A 24,480-nucleotide genomic window follows, 5' to 3' on the forward strand; every position below is an offset into this window, starting at 1 on the left:
CAAACGAAATATTAACATTGTTTTCTGTTGCTAAATATTTCGTTATCTTTTATTTGTTTATTTATAATTAATAATTTTGTTTGAGAGCTTACGAAATTTGGCTTGAAAACAAACTCAGAGTTCTCTTGATTATGCACACATGTTGGCAGACCTCCCTTTATTATTAGTTTTTTTATTGCTAGAGACAGGAAGGATTCCTAGAGATAGGGTGAATCATAAATTTTCTTGAATTTAAATCCGAAAAATCTATCGAGAAACTCTCATAAGAAGAAGAATATAAAGAAAAAACCTTTTACTTAATATTCGAGGTTTTTAACTGAAACAATCAGAAAAACAAAGATTATAATTTTTAAAAGTACACCAATATTTATTAAAAATATGCAAATGAAGTTTGGTAAAAAGAATAAAACACTTGAATCTTGAGATCAATTTTTTCTATATAATTTAAATAGTAGTTCAATTTTTCTGTTCTTTTTCATGCTGTTTCTAAACAAATATACACCAGAAAAGGAATATTTCAAGAGCACAGGCAAATACTATAGACGGAACACTTAATTCTCTTTAGGAAATAAAAAAATTAGGAAATGTTAATTCTCTTTAGGAATTCTCTTTAGCGTGATTCTCTTTAGGAATGCCACCCAACGCAACCACGAACAAATTGGTAATTTAAAGCCAACAAATTTCAATTATTATGCTGTTCTTCTTATGAAAAGTTTTACAGGATGTCAATAAAATAATTCTTTCCTAAGTTTAGAGTTAAAAAGTTTAACGTTTTCTAGGTTGCGGTTCAAAAGTTTCGAATGACGACTAGAACACAAACTCGAGTTTTGAAATCTGAAATTTTTTTATGTCATTCAAAGTTTTAAATGCTCGATCCTTACTATTGAATTTGTTTGCTACATTAAAAATGATTGTTTTAATATTTTACTAATGAATTATTAATAAACATTAAAATTTTTATTAATAATTCATTAGTAGAATTTTAATGTATTTAACAAAATTCAACATTTTGTTGAATACATTAAAATTCTACTAATGAATTATTAATAAATAGGAAATGAAAGGTATTTATAAATAAAGCTGATTAAATTAAACTAATGCTGCTAATTATCCATAAGCTATTGACTGATATTATTAACTTGCGAAAATTAAAGGTCTATACAAAGAGTGCGAGGAATATTACATAGTGAACCGTGTAAGGTATTCGTGATAAAGGAATCTATATTAGTTTCATTTACAGTTATTGAACAAGACTACTATTAATAAATTCATCAATGTGAAATTGCTCAATTTTCTTTATAAGATCCTACTAGGCGTTCCAAAAAGGTCACACATCAGTACAGAAAGGTTTATTCATTACAAAATTCTAGCAAATGCTTCTGCACATTCAGTTTTTATGTGCTATCAGTTTTTCTTATCTCCTTTTATTAGAAAAATAATTGCAGAACCATGAATATGATGATATAAAAATATTATTGCTTCAATAATTTATTGATGCGCTGAAGTAATATTTAATAAAATTTTGTAATAGAATCTGATGTCACTCTCCGATGAAGCCATGAATTTGAATTTCTTGAACCATCTTGATTACAATCTCTATTTTTAATACACGTATGATGAGGTTAGGAAAGTATGCAGCTGGATCATACGCCTTTCTTCGGATAATAATGGTTCTCAACCGTTGGTACGCAAGAGAAAAATAGGTGGTACTCAAAGAAGCAAAGTATTTTTAACTATTAAATTCAAGAATTAAAACTTCAACATACTGGTTGAGTTTTTTTCTGTAACACACGTAAATTTATGCGATCTGAGCTTTTTTCATGAATGGTGGTAGTAATACACTGTAGCGGTGGTAACAAATGCTTTCAATTTTTGTTTAGATGGTACGCTTTAGTCAAAAGGTTTAGGCTATTATCCACTGTTTTTCAAAACACTTTTGCCATTTCCGTGTATACATTGCTTTAAAATTTTCTCTTTTGTTTGCCATGAAAGACTTTAATTAAATTTACTTCACATTTTTTCATTTGTTTAAAGGAATAACTTTAAAGGAGTTCTTGAGAAATAAAAACCCATCATTTAAACCTTTTAAATTGTTTACTCACAAGGAATTTGTAATTTTTTACAGTTATTTCGCCTGAAACATATTTTCACTTACAATAGGAAAAACAAGGATTCAGTCGTACAGTAATAAAATTAAGTTTTTTATATATGACAACATATTTTTGCCTATGAGCATTCTGAATAAGAAACACAACACAAATTTTTATGAGCAACTAAAATATTAAAAAAACTTTACTGGAAAAAGTGTTCTGAGAATTATCATAAATAAATTGCATTCATTTGCTGCTTGAGATTGTGTTCGTGAAAAATGATGCTTGAGACCTTAACAGTGAATATGCTTTTTCCGTTTATATAATTAGGTATCATATCAGACTTTTTCAAAAACGAGTGCATACGATAATGTAAAAAAGGCCTCGATTTGGAGTTCGCTGGCATCGGATTCCCTCTGTCACCAGAAATTAGGTTAAGGTAAAGTTCATTTTATCATGCTACTGATGATGTATTCCTCCACAGGCACGATATTAAAGCAGCATTTTAACAACAACCTAAAGAGAGGATTTCTAGAGTCTTTAAAAGAACCAAAGAGTCCATTTAATGTATAATGCTGAATGAAACCGTGATATTCCAAACTCATATATAACAGTATTTCTAAATAGTTGCAGAACGTTGCAGAGTGTGCGCGCAACATACTATGTCAGCTCGTGATAAGCAGTTTTCATTCCTTCGAATCAGATAGAAGTCTCGTTCTGTATAACACTTTTCAAGTTATTTACCCGAACTGATGTAAAGCAATTTACTTTATATCTAATAATCACGACCAACGAAACACACTGATTGCCCGTCGTTAATTCATGTTTTGAATGTACGAATTCATACTATTATTGTAGTCGGAGTTATTTCTTCTGAAAGAATCCACAGTTTATTACACACAACTTGTTATGGACCATATTTATGATAATTGTTTAATGTTTGAAACTAAACAAACCACTTCACTTTAAAAACTTTTGTTAAAAGCAACTTTTTCTTAAAAGGGGAAAAAATGTTGCTCTGAACTTTAGAAAAAAAACTAAAATTAATGTTTTAAGGCTCCTCAGGACTAAATGCTGATGAAAAAGGAAAGTTTACCGTAAGCGTCAAGCATGTATTGGAACCTAATAAAATACGAAAAAAATGCGAAAAGGTATTTTATAATTATTTGAATCAAAACATGAAATGAACAAGAATGAAGTATCTGAATTAAGTAACCACGTGGGAACGTCTGCCGGACATATACGTATTTTAAAGCAGCTAGCTTTTTGCTTTGCTTTCTGAAAAGTGGCCTTCGTACTCAGCCCCTTTCAAGAGCATTTGACCAGGGCAAAATGCAAAAAGCCCCTCGGACAAGCTTTCGATCAAAATATATGTGAACGCAAGGTTTAGAGAAATAACCATTATCTTCTGTGGTTTAACTCAGTTATACTGAGGTGTTTTAATTTACCTCTAATGCAAACAATTATAAGTACTTTCGCCCTTTTTGTCAAATATAATATTAGAGCGTTGAATTACTCATTTAGTAAGCATAGAAATATCTGAAGTCTGAAAACGTGAAAGAAAGTTTAATATTTTCTCACTAAATGGATTTCTCAGATTTGATAAAATGCAAGGGCTCCGAAACGCAAATCTATATAAATAGTTCCGCAGCTTCAACTACTGCAACTGCTTGAATAAAGAGCATGTAATTTAACTCCAGCTTACAATTAAAGAAGAAAAGCATTCTGTTGTATAATGTAATAAAGCATTTTTTAAATTTATTTTAGAAAGTAATAAGATCATTTAAACTTTAAAGTTAAATGATAAGTACACATTCTACTGAGTTTTATCTCAAAGACTTTGACAGAAAAACCACTGCTTGTTGCAAACTTAAAATATCCAATTCTACCCACTGCTGCATTTTTTTCGTTTCCACTGGAAGTGAACCAGGATTAATCAGATGATTCTGCTCCATTGTTAGAATAACAGTTTGAATTTTCAGCAATAACGCTTATAGAAGATTCACTGTGTGCAGGTTTAAAATATAAAAATCTTTAACATTTTTCATCTAGTTTTAACCCTTCAGTTCTTTATGAAAGACAAAAAAAAAAAAAAAAAAAAAAGCGATGCCAAGAAGCGGATCATAAATGTCATCTCTTCCTTCCCTTCCATATTTTTTTAAGCTTAGAACTTTTGGGGTTTCTGTGCAGGCACTGCATCCGGATCTAAACTAATACCTTATCAGTGCTTATCTTCAGTGTCTCTTTAATCTTGCCTGTAAGGCTGTCCAAACATATATTAAAAAACTTGGACAGTTTAATGCGCTTTACTGCTCGGAGCAAAGTAATGAATAATCAATGTGTCATGTACTACCACTTACAGTGAAATGGGTGTGGGAGCAGAACATAAAATAATAATAATCACAAATCTCATCAATCACCACGAAATATGAAGATGGAAGCTACGGATCCAATTTTAAAAATGACGCAAAAAGAAGAAAAGGGGAAGTGGGCCTTTCATCTTCAACGGTTGATCCTGTATCCGGAGAAACCAAACCAAATTAATAATAGCTGTATATATTAAAAGTATTTCTCCCTCCGCCCAGTTAACGGTGTAGCTACCTCTGACCCACGTCTAGCCAAGGACGGGAGGAGAAGAGTCATGGAAGAAGGAAGAAAAAAAATCAAAGGAAGAAAATTTAAGTGAAAAGGGGTCGCCGCTGTTGAAAGAACCTGTTTGGAGAAAGTTTTAAAAGCGAGGTACCGGAACGCGAATACCGGGATTCACAGTTGCATCGTCTACCGGTGCGTGAGAAAAGATGATCATCTTGACGCGATTGGTGTTGAGTTTTGTGGGTTTGGGTCTGGTAGTGGCCGCTGGGCAGACAGCTCATCAGCAACAGAAGAATGTAAAAGGTAACTTTCTACTGCTGTTTTTATGTTTCTGTTATCCATGCTAGATTTCTTTAATTACAATCAAACATTCGTACGGAATTGACAATGCTCATACTTTGAAAAAATTAATAAATATTATAGCAGAACAAATGACGTTTCTATTCTAACCAATTTTATGTTACTGTGACCTGAAGCTTTTGAGATGCATATCAGTTTTTAATAGTTTTAAAAAATACTACTATATAATGCTACTTTAACATATAATGATCATGTATATGAGGCCACCGTATAAGCAAGCCCGCCCCTTTAAAACTGAAGAGTTATCTTAATTGAGGCCAATACAGTATTTCTTTGAATAACAAAATGCGCGTTACTCCATTTATGAGATATGGATAGGCTTCAAGAAGTGTCATCGTGTATAGGAGTTCGTGGAGCAATAATGTACGTAGCGTGTGCAAATTAAAAGAACTGGAAATAATATGGCTCAAACTATCCCATGACGATTATTATAAAGAAACTACCGTAATCTTTCTACACTTCCATTTTGTTGTATATGCCAGGATGTATGCTATGTTCGTTGCATATATTATTGTATATGTATGCTATGTTTGTTGCATATATTATAGTATATGTATACTATATTCGTTACATATGTTATTGTATATGTATGCTATATTCGTTGTATATGCCAGGATAATTTGCTTTAATATCCCTTTTTTCTAATATTTACGAATTATCCTGAGCTAAAGAAGATTATAGATTTTTCTGGACATTTAAAACATTGAAAAGGCTATATACTACCTATTTTCAAGACTGTATAGTTCTTCTTCTTCAGTATTACCCCTTCTTAATACACATTGAATATCACTTGATTGCACTGAATGAAGAGCGGAACAATACTTAAAATGCACGCCGATAAAACAGAATAGCATGCAAGAATTTTTTTTGTCATGCAACTAGTGATTTTAAAATTTACTCTTTTTTTACCATCAATAGTTGTCTCCAAAATGATGGATTTTTCGAAGTACACTTGAGCTTATATGCTTTAAAAATAATTTGTTATGAGTGTTCTTAGGAGCCCAGTATCGCTTATTTATGAATGGAAATGGTACTGATATGTTAAACAAATATTAATGAACACTGTTATTTCTCATACTCAAATATAAACGAAAATTGAAGCATAAAATCAGTTCCATTAAAGTAAAATGAACAAGTAATATAAAAAAATTATACCCGTATAATCAGCTAACTGAACAAATAAAAGAAAGGAAATTAGAATATTTGTTGATGAAATTTTTAAATTTATTAATATTAATATACGCAGTTTAATTTACATTTGCGCAAAATATAGTGCATTATTTGGGCATTTAGAATTTTCAGTAAAGTTTCAAGAATAAATAAAAATTTGCGAATTATTCCTGATTGAAAAATGTCTTGATTTTTCAATCAGGAATTAAGACCGAAATTTTGTTTACTGTTTACGACGTGTCAAGAATGTGAATTTTTAAAAAATGAATCTTTGGATTAATCTATTTATTCGAAATTTGTATTGTTCTATAGAAATATTTCATTATAACATCTTTCAAACGAATACATACATATCAAATCTTCTGTCATTGTTGACCTTCACCCCTTTGTCAAATATAAAGTTTCCTCATAGCCCTTTCAATAGCAATGCGCATTAACTTTTGACTTTCTTTGTTATAGGATTAACCGCGATAATATAATAGAAAAGACACAGTAAGACAAGTTAACAGTTTTTATAACCAGTGTGGGAAACGAAATCAAGCATCGAACGAAAGCGGCACTAGTCAATATTGTTGTGCACTGCAAATAAAAAAAATATTTTGCAAGATTTGGAATTTTTCTGAAACTTTTAAAACTTTATCAGTAACACGCTGCGGCAACAAACAACTTGGCAACTACTTGGGCCTATTTTAAAAAATGCTTAAATTTTTTTATAGTTTGTAGTAAGAAGACAGTAGCAGGCAGCAATCCAGCTAGGTCGAGGCGTAGAACGGAAGTGCGCTGTGTTCAGAATGAAATCTTAATTCAGAATGAGTCAGTTTGAATTTTTAATGCGTTTTAATTGGATATTAACACTGCTGTAAAATTATCATTGGTTGTTTCAGTTTTAGTTTTATTATCATCAGTGTTATGTCAGAGTTATATGACATGGATTAGTCTCGAATTGACACAATGCAGAAAAAGATTACTGTTTTTAGAATAGAGAGGGGAAATCAGTTTAAACATTAAGACGCTTTTGCTAATTTAAATTATATTTTATCTTTCACATTTTTTATCTTACATAAATATATATAAATATGTGTGTGTGTGCCTGTATGTGTGCATATTTTTACAAAAATATTTTTTCTGTATTTATAAGAGTATGCATTCCGTATGTAATGCATATTCCTAATTGAGAAGCAAAATAGCTTTGAATTCAAGAAGTTAATTGTTAATTAAGAAAATGAACTCTCTTATACTAAACAATAGTTTATTGTTATCTAAAGTAATAGAACAAAAGTACTTCAGAACACTGTGTTTGTTTCATTATTTGAAAAGCTATCATAGGTGTAAAAACTCTTGAAACAGAAGATATTCGCTTTACGAAAATTTCTTATGATTTGCATAATTATCAAAGACGACTGCAAGTATACACAACATAAATAATCACTTAGGGTGTCAGTTCCCGGAGCGCGTCAGCTAAGTTTTTCTCTTAAGTTTCAATTGAATAAATGTATACTTCGGACTTATTCATATGTTCAATATATACGAAGTACCAAATGTACGGATCGCCTAGCACACCAATCATTTTGCAGCCTGGTGTGTAAATTTAGTTTCATTATATCAAATAAAAGCCGATTTATAAGTCTTTGGAAGAAAAACATTAAAAAGCTGAAACGTTATTATAGTATATGCAAGGCTTGTTCTTAGGTTTTTTTATCTTTCTCTCGGAAACAAGTGGCTCTGAAGTTCAATCAGTCATCAACTTTCTACCGAAATAACTATGCAAAATTAGTTTTCAGTGATAGCTGTAAGATTATAAAGGCTTTATACAAAACGAAAACTCTTTCTAGCATTCGAGTTTTTCCGTATCGCACGGAACTGAAATTGTGCTACAGTGAAGAGAACTTCCATCGCTCAATATAGAAATACAAGTTAACGCAATAGTAGTTTATTTGATCTAATATTAAGCAAAATATGATGAAATAAAAGCAGAAAGGGATAAAATTTAATTTTCTTGAAATTAATTGCATTTGTTGAGGGGGTTCAAAAGATCTTCAAACAAGTCATAAAAATAAAATACTGTAGAAATATTCAAATAACAATATCAGAGAAAATAATTTTTATTTCAATCAAAAATCTGTTATGTACCTGTCCTTTTAGTGCTTGAAGGGAGTTCTAAAATGTGAAAGATTAATTTTTACCTAAAATTAATTAATTGTATTTAATCTAAAATTAGTTACGCGCAATAAAAAAAACGCAGTTTATTTTATAAAAATTTCCACTTATGCAGTGAATCATTTTATACATATCCATGTCCTAAAATGAATTTTGGGTAACGTTCAGCAGAACTAACTGAGCAACTTCGAGAAAAACATAATATATAGCTAAACATGTAATACTAGCAAAGTCGATGAATCGCCATTGATTTCAAATGAAAGAAGAATACTGATTGCACCGTTAGCCTTAAAACTTTTAAGGCGTTTATTTTTTCTGAAGTATCATCAAACGAAAAATAAGAAAGGATGGCAAAAAAAGTATTGTGTTTCTCTATTAATTTTAATGTAATGTAATTGCAGGTAAGCAATTTGAAAACTTCATTGTTTTCCTTTTCTTTTGCTGTCATTAAAAAAGAAAATGATACAGTCAACGGAACACTAATTTTTTTCCTACATAATCCTTCTCAATTTAAAGACATTCTCTTTATCTGTTCTGCCAGTCATGTCGCTGGAAGTTTGTCATTATACGACATTTTTCTAGGGGACACCCAAATAGAAAAGATGAAATTACTACTCCGCGTAACAGCCTGTTCTCACGAAACCTGTCAAGTGATTTATTTTCCCCGTGATGAATGACTCTCCTGAAACAGCCATTGCAGCCCTTTAAATTTATCAAAACTTCTTGAAGAGAATGAGTTCCTAAAACTGTCCGAGACGAAGTTATCTCGCGAAACATACGCGGGAGAATAACAATGGAGAACAAAACCTGTCTAATGCATTCATCGATGTCACAGTAAAGAAAACCAACATTTTGTCAAAGTAAAATCTAACAAGTGTATAATCTATAAGTCGCAACTACCGAAATTAATTATAAAATTAAATTCCAATAAATAATTGAAATTAAATTCCAATAAAATTCTGTAAAAATACGTTCTTTATGGTAACGTTTAACCTTTTTTTTTCTTACATTTAAACGGATCGTGAATCGTCTAAAAGCATTTTCATCCAATATAAGTCCCAGATATGTCCACAACAAAAATATATTAACAGGTGAACTTTTGAAAACCTTCTCCTATCTTATTGAATTTTTGTATATAAGACATCCTGAAATTTTTCTTGAACTTGTAAGAACTGTTGCCCTCTCGAAAAAGAACAGCATTGTTGCAATACTGTTATTATCAATGAGCTAAAAGAAGGGGCAAGGAATAGTATTCGATTCCAAAATTCATCAGTCATGATCCTCATTGAATAATAAGGTAGGCCAAAAACCTTTGAACCATAAAATGTGAACATAAATGCAAATCATTACATCAATAGAAGCGTGATAAATACTAAAGAAACATACCAGCAGTTTCTAATAGAAAAGCTTACCGAATGGAAATTAAAGCAATTGTTAGCTATTTAGGAGAAAATTTAGCGATGACTCTAACACGTTTTAATTTTTAAATATTCAATTGTGAGCAAAGAAATAATTTATTCCAATGACCTTGCTTCATCATTCAAATGCTGAAAAGAAAACTTACAGTGATCTTCCTCGCAGCAATGATTTCTAATTCCCATGGTAAAGTCAATTCGGTCAAGATGTAAATCATAAAGATAAGTTCAGCTTCAAGGTGATAATTTCAGTAGCAAGGACTGTACGAAAAAGAAACTTTTACTTGTGTTGTGCATTATTGTAATATTTCAAATTTATGTTTATTTTATGTGCTGAAATGTGACATCAGCAGTTGCATTTGGCTCTCTAGGGTATTGCTTACACACTTTTCACGATAACATTACCAAGACTTCTAACCGTTATGAATCCGAATATCAGGAGTTGAACTTAAATACTTAATATATCATTTTATGCACTTTTCATTACAATTATCAAACTTATTAGCAAGATTTTAAAAAACTAATAAGCAAACAAATGTATTAAATATCCACCGACACAATCACTTTATACCCACTTTAGCATTAGACAGCATAATAATTAATATTTTTTCATTGTTTTCTCTACAACCTTTATGTATAGAATTTATCTTCCAAACGCTGCATAACTTTACTTCTTTTTACCTGCTAGAGCTATAGATAGCACAATAATAAATAGTTTTTCTTTGCTTTCCCTAGAACTTTTGTGTACAAAACTTATGTTCTAAATGCTACGCAGTTGCAATTCTTAAGCACGTGAAGCCCATATTAGATGAAGATGCTTATGTAAAATAAATTCCGCTTAAAAATAAATATGTGTATTGCAAACTTCAACTTCTATTAATTTCATTATTAATGCAATAGAAGTCATCAGAGCTTGATAAACGTCCTTCATCATCTAAACCGAAAAGAATATGTAAAAAACCAATATTTCAGGAAAACTACATATTTCATTATCAGAAATGTATAGTTTTTCCTTTTTCTTCTTGAGCGGGGGAGGGATGGAGGAGAAGTCAATTTACTCTGGTTTAATGAATCAGATATTAACCAAGCTCAAAGAAATGCAAGAATATCATCAAAATGTGAAAACTCATCAATTCTATTATATAAAGATAATTTATATTATACGTTATTTCGTAATGTAAAACACTTTGCAAAATTCGTTTTGCTTTATGAAAACGAACGTACCAGTAAAATGAAAACAAGAATTACAAAATAAAATACGATTACGTCTTGGGATTTGCTACAAAGAGCGAAATCAAAACGCAACCTTTAAGAAGATCAGAAAACCCAAAGCAAAGATATTAAATCAAGATAAACACAAACAGTAAAACAATTAACAATGCTATCATCTCGAGATCTGAAAAACTCACTGAATAATCCGCTTTCTAATTTCAGATAGATTCCGATGACCTTCGGAAAGTTCAAAGATAAATAATAACTGAAACGCTTGAGAAATCATGACATCATTAATATGTATTATTCTTAGAGCTTTAAAACAGTATTGCCAAAACACGTGGCTGATATATACTGAGTAAAAGCGAAGCATTTGGTACCCGAACTGCAGTATGGATCAACAGTCAATTACACAACTAGATAGTTAACAAGCGCCAAGCCATTCTTAATCGAGAATATCCCGATAGCAAAAATTTGAGGATTTTTGTACTTTTCATTCTTCTCTCAGCCAATCGATAGGACTTTTCGACTGAGAGATCTTATGTATTCCTCCTCTGTGATGGCTGGACGATTTCAATTTTCCAAGCTTTACTCACTATTCGAATCCTAATCAGTTGATGTAGCAGCTGCTTTAACTAATCGTAATACTTAATGGGTGGTCACTGTTTTACATGTAAAATATAATAAGAATAGTAGTAGTAAAGCAGGAGCTGGTAATGAATTCATTGAGAGTTAAGTTTACAAGGCATTTTCTCCCTCCTTTCTACATGCTTCGTGGTATAACGGTAGGACACACGGCGCGTATTCGAGAGGTCCAGGTTCGCGTCCTGGCGAGAGCATTGCTCATTTTTCATGTAATTCTTCTTCAAAATAACTTAATATCTCTACAGCGGCGCCCGAACTAAATGGTGGTGGATGCTGATTCTTCACCACCAGCATTTGGCGATTGGGTCGTCTATCTCCCAGTCATCCTTTCAAAGGATTAGTATATAAAGCATTATCCCTCCTTTCTGCATTCCTTCGTGGTGTAACGGTAGCACACTCGACGCGTATTCCAGAGGTCCAGGTTCGAGTCCCGGCAAGGGCATCGCTCATTTTTCATGTACTCCTGTTTCAAAATAACCTAATGTCGCTAAAAGGTTACGAAGCTGAATATAAAAACTGCATGGTGTATCATTTGTTCCGTTTCTATAAAATCAACGTGAGCTAATTTCTTACAGAAATGTTGTCTCATATGCAGGTATTCATTTTGTATTTTAAATTTGTGTCTCTTTCTTCATCTCAAGTGTCAACTTTTTTACATATTTAAGAAAGGTAAGACATTAAAAATGGACAACCGAAAAGACACATTAAAAATGGACAACCGAAAAGACAAAATCCTAAGGAAAATAAATAAAATCTTATCTGCCACTGTTATTCATCTTATTATCAAGTGACAAACCCATCACATCTAAATCATTCCAAAGCTATTAAGTGGTCGTGAAGTCCCTGAAGTAAACTAAGAAAAGAAACTTCTGAAGTTTGATATATCTCAGAGAATGTTTCCCCCGAAAAAAGAAATTTCCATCTTCTCTAAATGAGACAGCAGACAGCCGTCAAAAGCAAGTTTGGATCCTCTTGACGATGCATAATTATGAAGCTGTCAAAAATCATGATAAAAGTTCTGACATTTAGTTCTTTGCTTTGCAGTAGCATTGCAAGTGTGCATATTCGTCAATGAAATTCACTGCATTAGGTAACCAAAACAACTGAACGGTATATCTTTTTTTTTTTTTTGGGGGGGGGGGAATGTTAGGAAGCTCTATTTTTGAACGTGCTCTCTATTTTTCTCTTCTCTTTTCATTAACGCTGCACATGAATTAGGATTTGAGTATTGAAACTGTTAATTATGTGAAAAAGAAAACAAAGCATCAATTTGAAATTAATTAATTAGTTTGCAATTAACTAATTATTAATAATAATAAAATCAATTTGAAGTTAATTAATTATAAAAATCAATCAGAAATCAATTTGAAATTAATTAATTAATCAATCCTAGCAGCTTGCGTACATACATTTCTTATTTTACTTGTTATTAACAAACTGATGCTTGCAAATTGAAAGAAACTTGAGTAGAAAGAAACTTGGTATCTATTTTATAAAAATATGTTCTGTAGGCTAATGATTTAATATAAAAGAACTCATACAATTTTATAATGATGTAAAAGAAAATTAGCAATAGCGTTAAGTACTTTAATATCAGAAAACCGTTCTGCGCTTTTCTAATTAGGAAAGAATACGAATTTCTAACAGAAGGAGAATCTCGTTAGCAATTTATTTAACAAAGTTTTCCTCTATACTTAAATTTTTTTCTCAATTTATAGCTTTCCCCTATGATGATCCCTATGATAAAATGATGAGCTTCTTAAATGCTCTCTTCTATTTTCCTTAGGTACCAAATCCCTTACATAGATTTATCAAAACCAAATAAACAATAATAATAATGACACAAAAAATCAAGTTTATATTTATTTTCTATATGAAATTTAATTTTTGGTGCCAGCAAGAAATTTCTCTTGGTTACACTTTGAAATTCAAACGCATTGACACTGCACGTTAAATTGTCAAACAGATATTTATTTTAAATAGTTCTAATATGTTGAATTAACCACAAAATAAGCTACTGAAACTAAAAATAAACAAATTTTGCAAAACTTTCAATGGTTAACAAAACATGAAATAAATAATTCCAATTATATTTCTTTTATTTATTAAATTTTTCTTCAACACATAGAGAAAGAAAACACAAGTATTTGTACGTCAACAATTGCAAAGTGCTTTATTTAAAGTGCTTAAAGACTTGACACTTGATGGCATGGATAAAGTTTGTAGCCTTGAGGAAAAATTACTAGAAACTATGTTCATCACAGATAGAAGATGTTCATCGGTCAATCGAGTTCTTTCCTCAGACTTACCTTTAAACTAAAAAACAGCACTGTTCATATAAATACGTATTTCAAACAAACAATTATTCTTATTGCAAAAATTCATAATCGAGAGTATTTACGTCTTAATAGCCCACGAGCGGCCGTGCGGTAAAATGACTGAATACTGGTAGTAGTTTTTTCTAGGTTCAAATCCCAGCGAAAGGGCTGATTGCATGTGCGTTTTCGTGTTTTTTCCCATGTGTAACGTGTATACGAGTCGGTTTTCCTTAGAAAGTCTTCTATGAAGGCATTCCTTCATTTAGGTAGATAGCTCTCGAGTGCATTACCGTAATTAAATAAACCAAATCAAAATTACCTCTTGATAAGTACGAATAAAAGTTAATCATATCTTTATGTTCAAATACTTGAATACAACTTGCATCACACTGATAAATTAATCAGCTTCAGTCGTATATTTTCTGGTGCCCCATTCAGACTCGTTTCAGTGATAGTCAAAATTATCTAAATTTAACTACAAATCATAAAAACCGATGCACCTTTCTTCAAATCTTTGTATTAATAATGCTATTTTTCTTGCGTATTTTTGATATTTTCATTCAAAATAATAGGCTAGGATTTCAGATATACAAAATGTACGAAATATTTTGATCATAGTTGTGTTTCCCATAATTGTGATTTAACTTTAAAAGGTTTAATATGAACATACATATAAGTTATAACTTTATTTTTTTCTTACAGCTCTGTATTGAGAATATCTGAATATACGGTTAAATCAAAAAGGAAATGCTAAGTCTGTTATCGACGTATCATTGTATAGCTCGTCGTTGGCTTATTTATCCCTTTTGTGTTATTAAAAATTTAGATTATTTTATTAAATCAAAAAACTGATTCAATACGCCTGCTAGGCATAAGCATCCCACCTCTTTTTGCTAAATAATTTCTCGATACTAACTTTCAAATTCTTCAAGCAATGCAATAAACTCGATGATTCAGAACCGTTCACAGATAAAGTTGACTGCTTCAGTTATTACTGCAGTAATCGTTTCCACTTTAAAATTTTAGTCACGTATTTTCAATAAATACATATATAAAATGTATTCCCGGACTACATAAAATTGCCTGTAGGGTCACATGCAACCCTCGGGCCACGAATATGAAACCACTAGTTCAAGATATGCGGCAGACGGAACACAGAATACTTAGTGCCGAGAGCATGCGGAGTGCAGCCCCTCGAATCTTCGTACATCAAAAAGATCAAAATTATAAAACCTTCTCTTTTGTTCGTTTGATTTATTTGATTATGGCAGAGTACTCGAGGGCTAGCTTTCTATCCTCCCTGAAATACGAAAATACGGTATTAAAAATCATTACAAAAATGAATGCAAATACACCGAAATAAAGCATCTGGATAAAATTCACAAACAGGTAGATTCAGCAGGGGTTGGTAAAGGTAAATAAAATATTCTAAGTAGACAGGCTACGTTTAAATTTATTGCCTCTAATTAAGATTTCTATTAAATTCATATTTATAAAGTAACGTCTCCAATGTATTAGAATTGTGTAGATCTGCCATTCTTCATTCAGTACACTTGATTCCTAAATACTTTTAAAAAACGCCTTTTTTTCGTTCATTTCTCCACGCTAATAACAATGCTAGAAAGAAAATACATTCAAATCTTGTGACAGAAACAAGTAAACGAACAAAATCTCGTAAATATAATGTGACCTAAAATGGCTACTCACTATAGCTTGTATTCATAATGTGCATCAAACAGGTTTCACTTTTAAAGTGTGGCATTACTAGAAAGCGGTATTTCCCTCACCTGGAGCATCGTTCTTGAACTCTGACATACGACCATCAATTGTAGCTTTCGAACCTAGATTCCGACCGTTCATAATAATTTCGATGCCATCTTTTTGTTTCTTTGTTATCCTTCTGCTTGTTTTAGTTAAAAAGAATACGTCAGAGTTTATTAACGTTCTCGAGTTACTGCAAAGCAAGCGTTTGTGTACATCTGTGAACTTACAATTAACATTATTAGGTAGATTTGTAGGTTATGAGGATTAAGATTTTTAAGGAAAGTCCATACTTGCGCCTCAGACTGCCAAAGGAAGCTTTTGGGGAAAATTCAAGGTTAAAGATAAATTGGTGATTTGATGTTGGCATTTATTCCATGGTAAAAACAGGAGAATAAACTTAGTAAACAAGAAACAATTTATTCTGAGTTTTGATTTTTTGTTTTCCTTTGAAAAGATATATAGCAATTAAATTAGTCACGAAAAGGAAAGCTGCATAATTCATAAAGTAAGATCTCTTACGATGATTTCAAGACAACATCCATTAACGGTTTCGTGCTGTCTTGAAATCCTAACAGAATAATTCGATAGAACATACTGGAATATGAATTTAATAGCTTGAGAAAATATTATACTAATTAAAATGTTGTATAAATTAAAATAGTGCAATAGTGATATTCAAAATTACTTTAAAAGTATTGATTTTTTTTTCTCAAATATGTTAATTTTTGGCACATCTCGAATACCGTTATTTAAAATGATCTTTAGATAGATTCTATAAATGTTGGTATTTTAAGGTGCGACAAATACCCGTTAAAGTGCAAATAGGTCTCTCCTGAAATATAAAGCTCCAAAGTTATGAACATTTTTCTAATAAAATATGAAAGTTTGGATGCAGTTCCATGACAAAATTTCTCAGTGACGTTAATGTAAAGTAGTACAGGTTGATTCCTGAAAGCAAATCATCTGGAACAGTTAAAATTTATTCATTTAGATACCCAGAATATTGCTTTCTGGCAAGATTAGGAAAAATAGTATTTATTGTAAATTATAATAAGAAGAGGATTACTTGATAATCTGCGTGTATTCTTCGAACTCTAAAACTAATATTGCAGTGGATTTTGCATTATGAAGATGTTTAAGAACAACTTCTCTTTCGAGTAATAGAAAGTATTGCTGGCAGGTGTTTTTTCCTGAGCTGTACTTTTAAAGATTATGTACGGCTAACATCCATATAAATGGATTTTAAAAAACAGAATTCCAATCGTTGCCGAACTTCGAGGCTTCCTATCGAGTAGATATGCACGTAAGATAATTACTCGAGAAATTTACTCAATCCGTCAGCAGAACATCACAACCAGTACTTTGTTGTAAAGACACGGGAAGAAGTTCTAAATAATGTGCTCTAAAATTTAACTGAATCTATGCCTATCCCAGTTTATTAAGTTCTAACCGCACAGATGATGGAATTATTTTGAATATTTTGCATTATTGGTATTTATTATTGCTGCTAAAACTTCTTCAATGACTGAAAAAAATAAAACTTACATCTTTATACAGCAGCCTTTATTACGTTGTAGAGACTTAAGATTATTTCGAAGCAGGAAAGATGAAAAATTTGCAACGCCTTCGCTTTGAATGGAACCAAGAACCTCTGGAATACGCGCCCAGCGGGCAGACCACCACACCACGAAGGCATGCCAAAGAGGCGGGAGAGGTACATTATATACTCCCCCTTTTAAAGGGCGACTGGGGTTTTTAGGGGACCCAATCGCCAAATCCTGGGTGGGGAGAATCATCATCCACCATCTTTTTAGTTCGGGCGCCATTGCAGACAATTAGACAAGTGACGGAGGACGCGAGCACCACCCCTTTACCATAGCGGTTAATTGGTATAGCACCGCGTCCTCTTTATCTAGAGCACCCCAAGATGGTATGGGGAAGGGTGAGGGGCCACAGGACCCCCCCCTCACACAAGTCGCCTATTTAAAATAATGCTAAGGATTGTAGAGTTTATCCATTATAATCTTGTGGTAAGTCCCCTATTTAAAATAAGGCTAAGGTTTGTAGAGCTTATCCATTACAATCTTGTTGTAAATACCATATGTAACGGTGTTATCTGCACAAAAGTTTCCTGTGAATTTATTTTTGCTTCGATAATCATCCGTTTGAATAAAGCCGTTTCTTTTTGAAAAATTTTGAGAGTTTTAGACTCAATCTTATTCATTCTTTCTTGTTTCAATCGTCTTCTCGGCACGCGGCACTTTTTCTGTTGTATTCGTAGCTCACTTTTCAACCAATGCAGCTTGTTGATTTGTTTATTAGTTCTTGCGGCAAGGTCTTCTTCACATCCTTCATATAGAGAAGTCATAAAATCATCCATAAAATGCTGTATGTCTGCTGTAGATCTTATATTATTTAGGCGTCTGTGAAAAGTCGTAATTTTATTATTCTTGTAAATTATTTAATCTTTCTTCCTGGCAAGTAATATCTTTTGATAAAAGTCGTAGTGATAGTTCTATCGATTTTGTAGATGATGTAATTATGGTCCGATAAGTTAGTTTCTTCGACCACCGTCCAATCTTGTAGTGTCCAATCAAGTGTGGCTGCGGGTGACGTAGCAAATGTATCAAACGTTGGAAGAGCATCTGCTGTATTAATTAGAATTAAGTTATTTGCAACGAGAAATTCTTCAAGGTCCCTTGGGGTCTGTGTTAGCATATCCCCAACTTATATTATAATCGGTGAAGTCACGTGTATTAGGATGTTTGTGTTTCTAATAGGACAGCAATAGGGTCTCTTTTCAATGAGATGATATTAGGTGACCACTGTGAGTTGGTGCAAATTAAGATGGCTCGAGAAGAGAAATCTTTGTTCTAATTTTGAAAGCTATTCCATTTAAGTGGGAAGTCTATGGCTTTGCCATTCCGCGTATATGTTTCTTGAATAAATATGAAATCGATATCTTGTTCTGTGGTATAAGCTTTTGCATGCGCAGTTGCAGGTTTCGTCATGCGCAGTTGCAGGGTGCCACTGGAGAGACATAAGTATTTTTTTTGGAAGTAGGAAGGATGAAAAATTTGCAATGCCTTCATCTTGAATCCAACCACAGACCTCTGAAATACGCGCCCAGCGTGCAGACTACCACACCATGAAGGCATGCCAAGAAGGCGGGAGAAATACCTTATAACGTAAATACATATTAATGCTGAATTTTTTTTAAAAATTCTTTGAGATTTTTTAATATAAAATTAAGAGAAGAATGAAAAAAATTAATTTGAGAAAAAAGTTAGAAATTTTGCATGTCTTTATCGATTTGGAATTCACTTGTTTCGAAAATAATGTTCGCAATCAAATAAAAACATTACCAGTCTTTCAGCCAAATGACAAGGACGCTAGCCTCAAAGACTATAGTTCTGAGATAAATGGATCAGGGTCAAGAATTTGCAGTCTTTAAATCCGAGTTATGGATTAAACCAAGAAAATAGATTACGATAGAATTAATAATGAATAATAATTAATTCTCATTATCATAAGCAATAATTTTTAGTTTTGTAAAAACTTTTGTTTAATATTTTTTTTTATTTCAGAAAATAATTCATTAAACTGAAACTCTTGTATATTTAATCGTAAGCTGGAAATGGATGAACAATTTTTAAATGCCACCTAGAATGTTTCATTTATTCTGACACAGTTTTAATCTTAATATAATCATAAAAGAATATTACTAGCTAGGTTTACAAAGTGAAAAAAGCTGTTTAAGAAAAAAATGGGCAACCGAAAAGTAAATTCGGCGATCTTAAAGGACAATGATGTTTGAATGGAATGGATTCAACTAGCCCATAATCCTCCATCTAAAAATCCCACCTGATCCATTTGCTTTTTCTTTGAAGCGATTCCTTCACTTGTCTCCAGCGTTCCACCCATTGTCTTTTATCAATTTATTTCCTTCTTCCGGGGTCAGGGCGGAGTTAAAAGTTTTTAAAAAACCGGGGGATTTTTGATGGAAAACCTCATCATAAAAAGGGTGTCAGGAGAACAAGAATTGGGTGGAGAAAGTAAACAAAGTAACAATGCAACCTCTAACTCTTTAGTCTTAGCACCCCATGTTGGAATATATGTTTTAACATGCAAATATTCTTTTGTTATGTCACCAGCGTTTGATAAGGAGAAAAACATGCATAAAATATTTATGATCATGTTGTGCAAGATGAAAAGATATTTAATTCCGGGATTTGATATTGCTCAAAGAGCCTAACATTGTTACTGATGAAAACCAACGCTTTTCTCCTAAAGATGATAATGTAGAATTATTAACATTAGACGAAAGTTTATCATTAAAAGTTGCGAGAAAATTTCTACAGCATTTTTAAAAACAATCGAGAGTTAAAGATATGAACATTCTAGACTGAAACAATTTTGGAGAACTGTGATACCATCGGCGCGTTTCTTTTTGAATTAATGTGGCTTTGTCACATTAATTCAAAAAGAAAATTCTGTCAAAGTTTTACACCTTAACATGGCAACGAAAGCTCATCTCTCATTCTTTCCTTTTCTTTTTAAGCACTTCGAAGAAGTGTTTATTGTTTTCAGTAAGTAGAGCCTGGCAAAATAAACTGTATTGTCACGTGAGAAAATTATTTGTTACAAGCTTCGTGCGCCAGTGAGATCGTGAAGTAAATTCACAAATACGCCTTGATTGACTAAGGATTCTTTTTATAAGCCTCGACGGTGCCGTAATTTGTGATGCAATCCCATTAAAAATGTTTGACATTCTTATTTTTAACATCTCATTCTGAATAAATGCTTTTATGTCATATATCTTGAATTCCCGTCTAATAAATTTTTACCTAGAATTCTAGTCGTGACTGCTTAAAATTATTTTAGACGTTACATTCTAATCGTTGATGTGAAAATCTGAGAAAAGACTGAAAAAAATAGAAAAAAATGTATGCTAATACTTAACATCAAGAATATTAAATATATGCTGCCATAAAAATTTTCGTGATTTTGCGTTGAATTGTATATGGCGTATGTGCGAAGAAGGCGATAGTTGATAATAAAGCTGAAAAGACAACAAAAAAAAAGTAGATTAACAGGAGTGAGTGCAACAGTAGACTGGTAGAATATGAGCTCAGCGAATGCGTAAGAAATCCTTAACAAACCCTTTTGTGCGACCGCTAAAAACTGAAAGCTTTCAGATATTTTTATTATTTTAATTTTATAATTTTTATTTCTTTATTTATTTATGTTTTGTTATTTTTTTAACTTTGATGGCAAACTTTTCGAGAAATTGGACTGTAAGTGGAAATTTTTGAATCGAAGTTTCATTTATTATTATTATTTTTTTTATTTTAAAATAACTGCATATCATCCTTTCAGATTAGTATTTTCTGCGCTGCTTTGTCCAGAATTTGTATTTTAATTGGCATAATAGTTTATCCCCAGTCTCTTTAATATATATGTTGTTATGTTTTCTGTTTTTGCGATGTGGCATTTTCCTACATCAGTGAAAAGTCCTGATTTCAATCATGATTTTTCGCTAATGAAAATAAGGATCATTTCCTACTTCCGGATTTTCGTGCTGTTCCTTTCTTTTCTCATTCCTCATTTTCTGAAATTTAATGTTTAGATTGATTTTCCTCATTCTGTGTAGTGTTTTAGACCATCCCCTCTCCCATTCTTCTTGATTTTACAAGGATTCTAGCTTTTTTCGCAGCAAAATGCCCTGGGATTTCTTTCTTTAGAATAAATACTTATCCTCTCAGTGTTCTTTTAAGCTCTGACGTAAAAACAACACCTAAATTTTGTGACATTTCACACATTTCAGAATTTTCTTTTCTGTCCACTATTCCATATTTTTAAGTCGTAAGGGCGACATATTTTAACTGCTAAAAAGCAATAGTTGTACTTAGCAGATATATTTGTACTGCATCATTAATAATGTAATAGCTCTATGTTGAAATTCTGAATCTAATTAGTAGTTAACCTAAATACCGGTAAAAAATTCAAACAAAATTTTTAAAAAACTATATTTAGCTTTAATAATTAATTACAGCCTCATCAACCAAATATGTATCATAGAACAGTGCTCGTCGAAATTATATTTTAGTATTTGTTTTTGTAATTTATACAATTAGGTTTTTTTCTCAGCCTAACCACTAGTTCTTGGCCCTTATATTCACAGATCTCCAAATTTGTTGCTTTCGCTTTAGATGAAATCCGTAAAACTCTTCTTTAAATACACTGGAGTAAAAGAAAGAGGAAGATAAGAAGAATGAAAACCAGAAAAGTTTTTAAAAACAAAAAATATTTAAAAATACAAAAACAATCGCATAAATATTTCGATTCTTTAAAAAGTAATTATTAAAGTATATGGTATCGTTGCCAACTCAGAAAAAATTTATTTGCTGTTGAATAATATTAAGAACTCGGCTAAAGAATAATTTCAAATTTGAGAGTTACTTGGTTGTCTCCGCATTTCTTTTTAACGTAAAATGTTACACGTAGAAGTATCTACATAAGTATTATTAAAAAATATACTAATTTTTCAATTAAATTTATAATACACACAAAAATATAATCAGAAATTCTGTAAAAGATATATTGATATGATATTAGAAAGATATTTTATATATTACACTTAAAGCATAAAATAATACTTTTTTCAAAATATTATTAAGACATATGAGTAAAATATATTTTTAAATGATTCAGTTTCTTACGTTGACGAACAATGTATTTTTGTAATTTTCGAAGGTCAAAAAACGATGCAAAATATCTTATGTATCCTCGACTGGGAAAAATGTGCTCTAGTGTTTTTTTATCTTCATTTGCAACGGACAGAACCTTATCGCTAACCTGACAGGACAAAAATAAGCATACTGGACACCAGGACTTTACCATATGGTGAAATGCATAGTGTCTCGTGCTGCTGCTGATCCAATAAAGCATCCTACAGAAACAGAAGGTCTTTGCAAACGTTCTAAAACATTTTCATATAGTTATTATTTAAAATAATTTGCATATTAATATAAAAACGTTTTTGTAACAGTTATTGGACACAAATATCTTACCCTTGTTCCGAAAGGTATTTTGCAATATTATTAATGAAATTTTGGATTATTTGTTATATATCTTCTAAGCTCGAGTTCGTTTATAGTTGATCTAAGGTTGTGATGTGTTTCTGTTAATGGAAATGGGAAGAGGTGATGTTCTGGAGCCTCTTTCATCACGAACACAGCTGTCTGAGGAAGAGATATTTCTCTCGTAGTTGTAAGGGGAAGGGTCTATGTCCAGATATAAATTTATTTAAACGGGGGCTACTGAAATATCTCTTCCCGTTTATAACGTTGATTAGTTCATGTGTTCTCCTGCCTTGGGAAACATGATCCCAGTCGTTATCCAGTTTGGATTTACTTTCTTGTGCGCTTCTTTCGTTAGATATGACGTAAGTCATTTTCAATTCATATCTTCGGAATCAGAAGTAGTAGCTGCAACTTTACACAATAACACCTCATCTAGGTGTTAATATGTAAGTGAATAAATAAATAATATGAAGTCATTATTTATTCTTCCTTTACCTTTTATGGCTTTAAAAATGAGTACGTGAATTCTCGTTCAGTTTTCTTTATAATATCCCCTGAATTCTCTTGTCAAGCAACTTAAAATTTCTCCACCTGCTTGCGGTTTATCAACTTTTTACTAGTCCCCTTTTTTTAAACACGTGACCCAAGGTATCTAAAAACTTGAAGTGGGTTTTTCACAGAAAACACTGAAAGAACTAAACGCGACAAATGATGTCATGAGAGCAAGATCAGGGCGGAGAAACACTCTTAACAACAAACCTGGGCGAGAACAGGACGTTCAGGATTTCACCCTCTCTTTTACTTAAATAACACTGGCTCAATAGCATTTTGACTTATATCTTCATTTGCTAAAGAATATACTCAAACATGCATTTAGTGATTCTCTTCCAGAGTTAAAGGTGAACCATCTATTGTTCCATCGATGGCCTGGAAAGCAGGTCGAAGACAATGTTAATAACGGATGGCAATAATCTATTGTCCACGGGTGGCGGAAAAGGAAAAATGACATCTATGAATCGCTTATGCAAAATAAGGGATTTGTTTTTCCTTTACGAGATTTTAATAGAAATCATTCTGATTACGTTTGAAAGCAACAGAGGGCTAAAAATGTTTTCTTGAATCATAACATATTTTGATTGCTCTCTTTTAATTCCCTTCAAATACGTAAGGAAACAATTACGTTCATATTTCATCTGAATTCAAGAATTTTTTTATTTGTTAAACTACAGGTAAATTTTAAATTAATATATTCGAAATGCGACTTATTTTCTCCTCGATATAGATATCTTACTTTCTGGAATTTGTTTGGCATTTTTATAGTGAGCAAAAGAAAGTTCGCTAGAAACATAGAGAAAAATAATTAGTTATTCTAATATTTTTCTGTAATCAATCGTCAAGTTCGCTAGAAACATAGAGAAAAATAATTATTTATTCTAATATTTTTCTGTAATCAATCGTCAATATAAACAACACTCAAATATTTACACTCAAGCTCTCTTTTATTCCGTTCTCAGAGTATTCAACTAGTTTTTATTAGTCCAAAAGTACTTTGCCCCTACTGAAGGAATATTGCTTTGGTTTTGCGATTTTGTGTCGAATCAATCTGAATGTCGGTTTCACTTTTCAAACTGTTGACACCAAATATTATCGCAATGTATTATATTTGAAGAAA

The 24,480-nt window shown here is 31.8% G+C and overlaps 1 protein-coding gene across 1 annotated transcript in view; it reads left to right on the top strand.

Annotated features, from left to right (window-relative positions):
* Positions 1–4,827: 4,827 nt before the first annotated feature.
* The window catches only part of LOC118181297 (uncharacterized), a 96,729-nt gene continuing 77,076 nt past the window's right edge, over positions 4,828–24,480 (top strand). The window contains exon 1 of the mRNA XM_035350404.2: positions 4,828–4,985. Within this exon, the coding sequence (XP_035206295.2) occupies positions 4,889–4,985 (97 nt within the window). The 5' untranslated portion in view covers positions 4,828–4,888. The remainder of the gene's footprint in view (positions 4,986–24,480) is intronic.

This window comes from Stegodyphus dumicola, chromosome 5, assembly GCF_044657685.1.
Source record: "Stegodyphus dumicola isolate Sdum_Otavi_A_Nest chromosome 5, ASM4465768v1".
NCBI classification, from domain to species: domain Eukaryota; kingdom Metazoa; phylum Arthropoda; class Arachnida; order Araneae; family Eresidae; genus Stegodyphus; species Stegodyphus dumicola.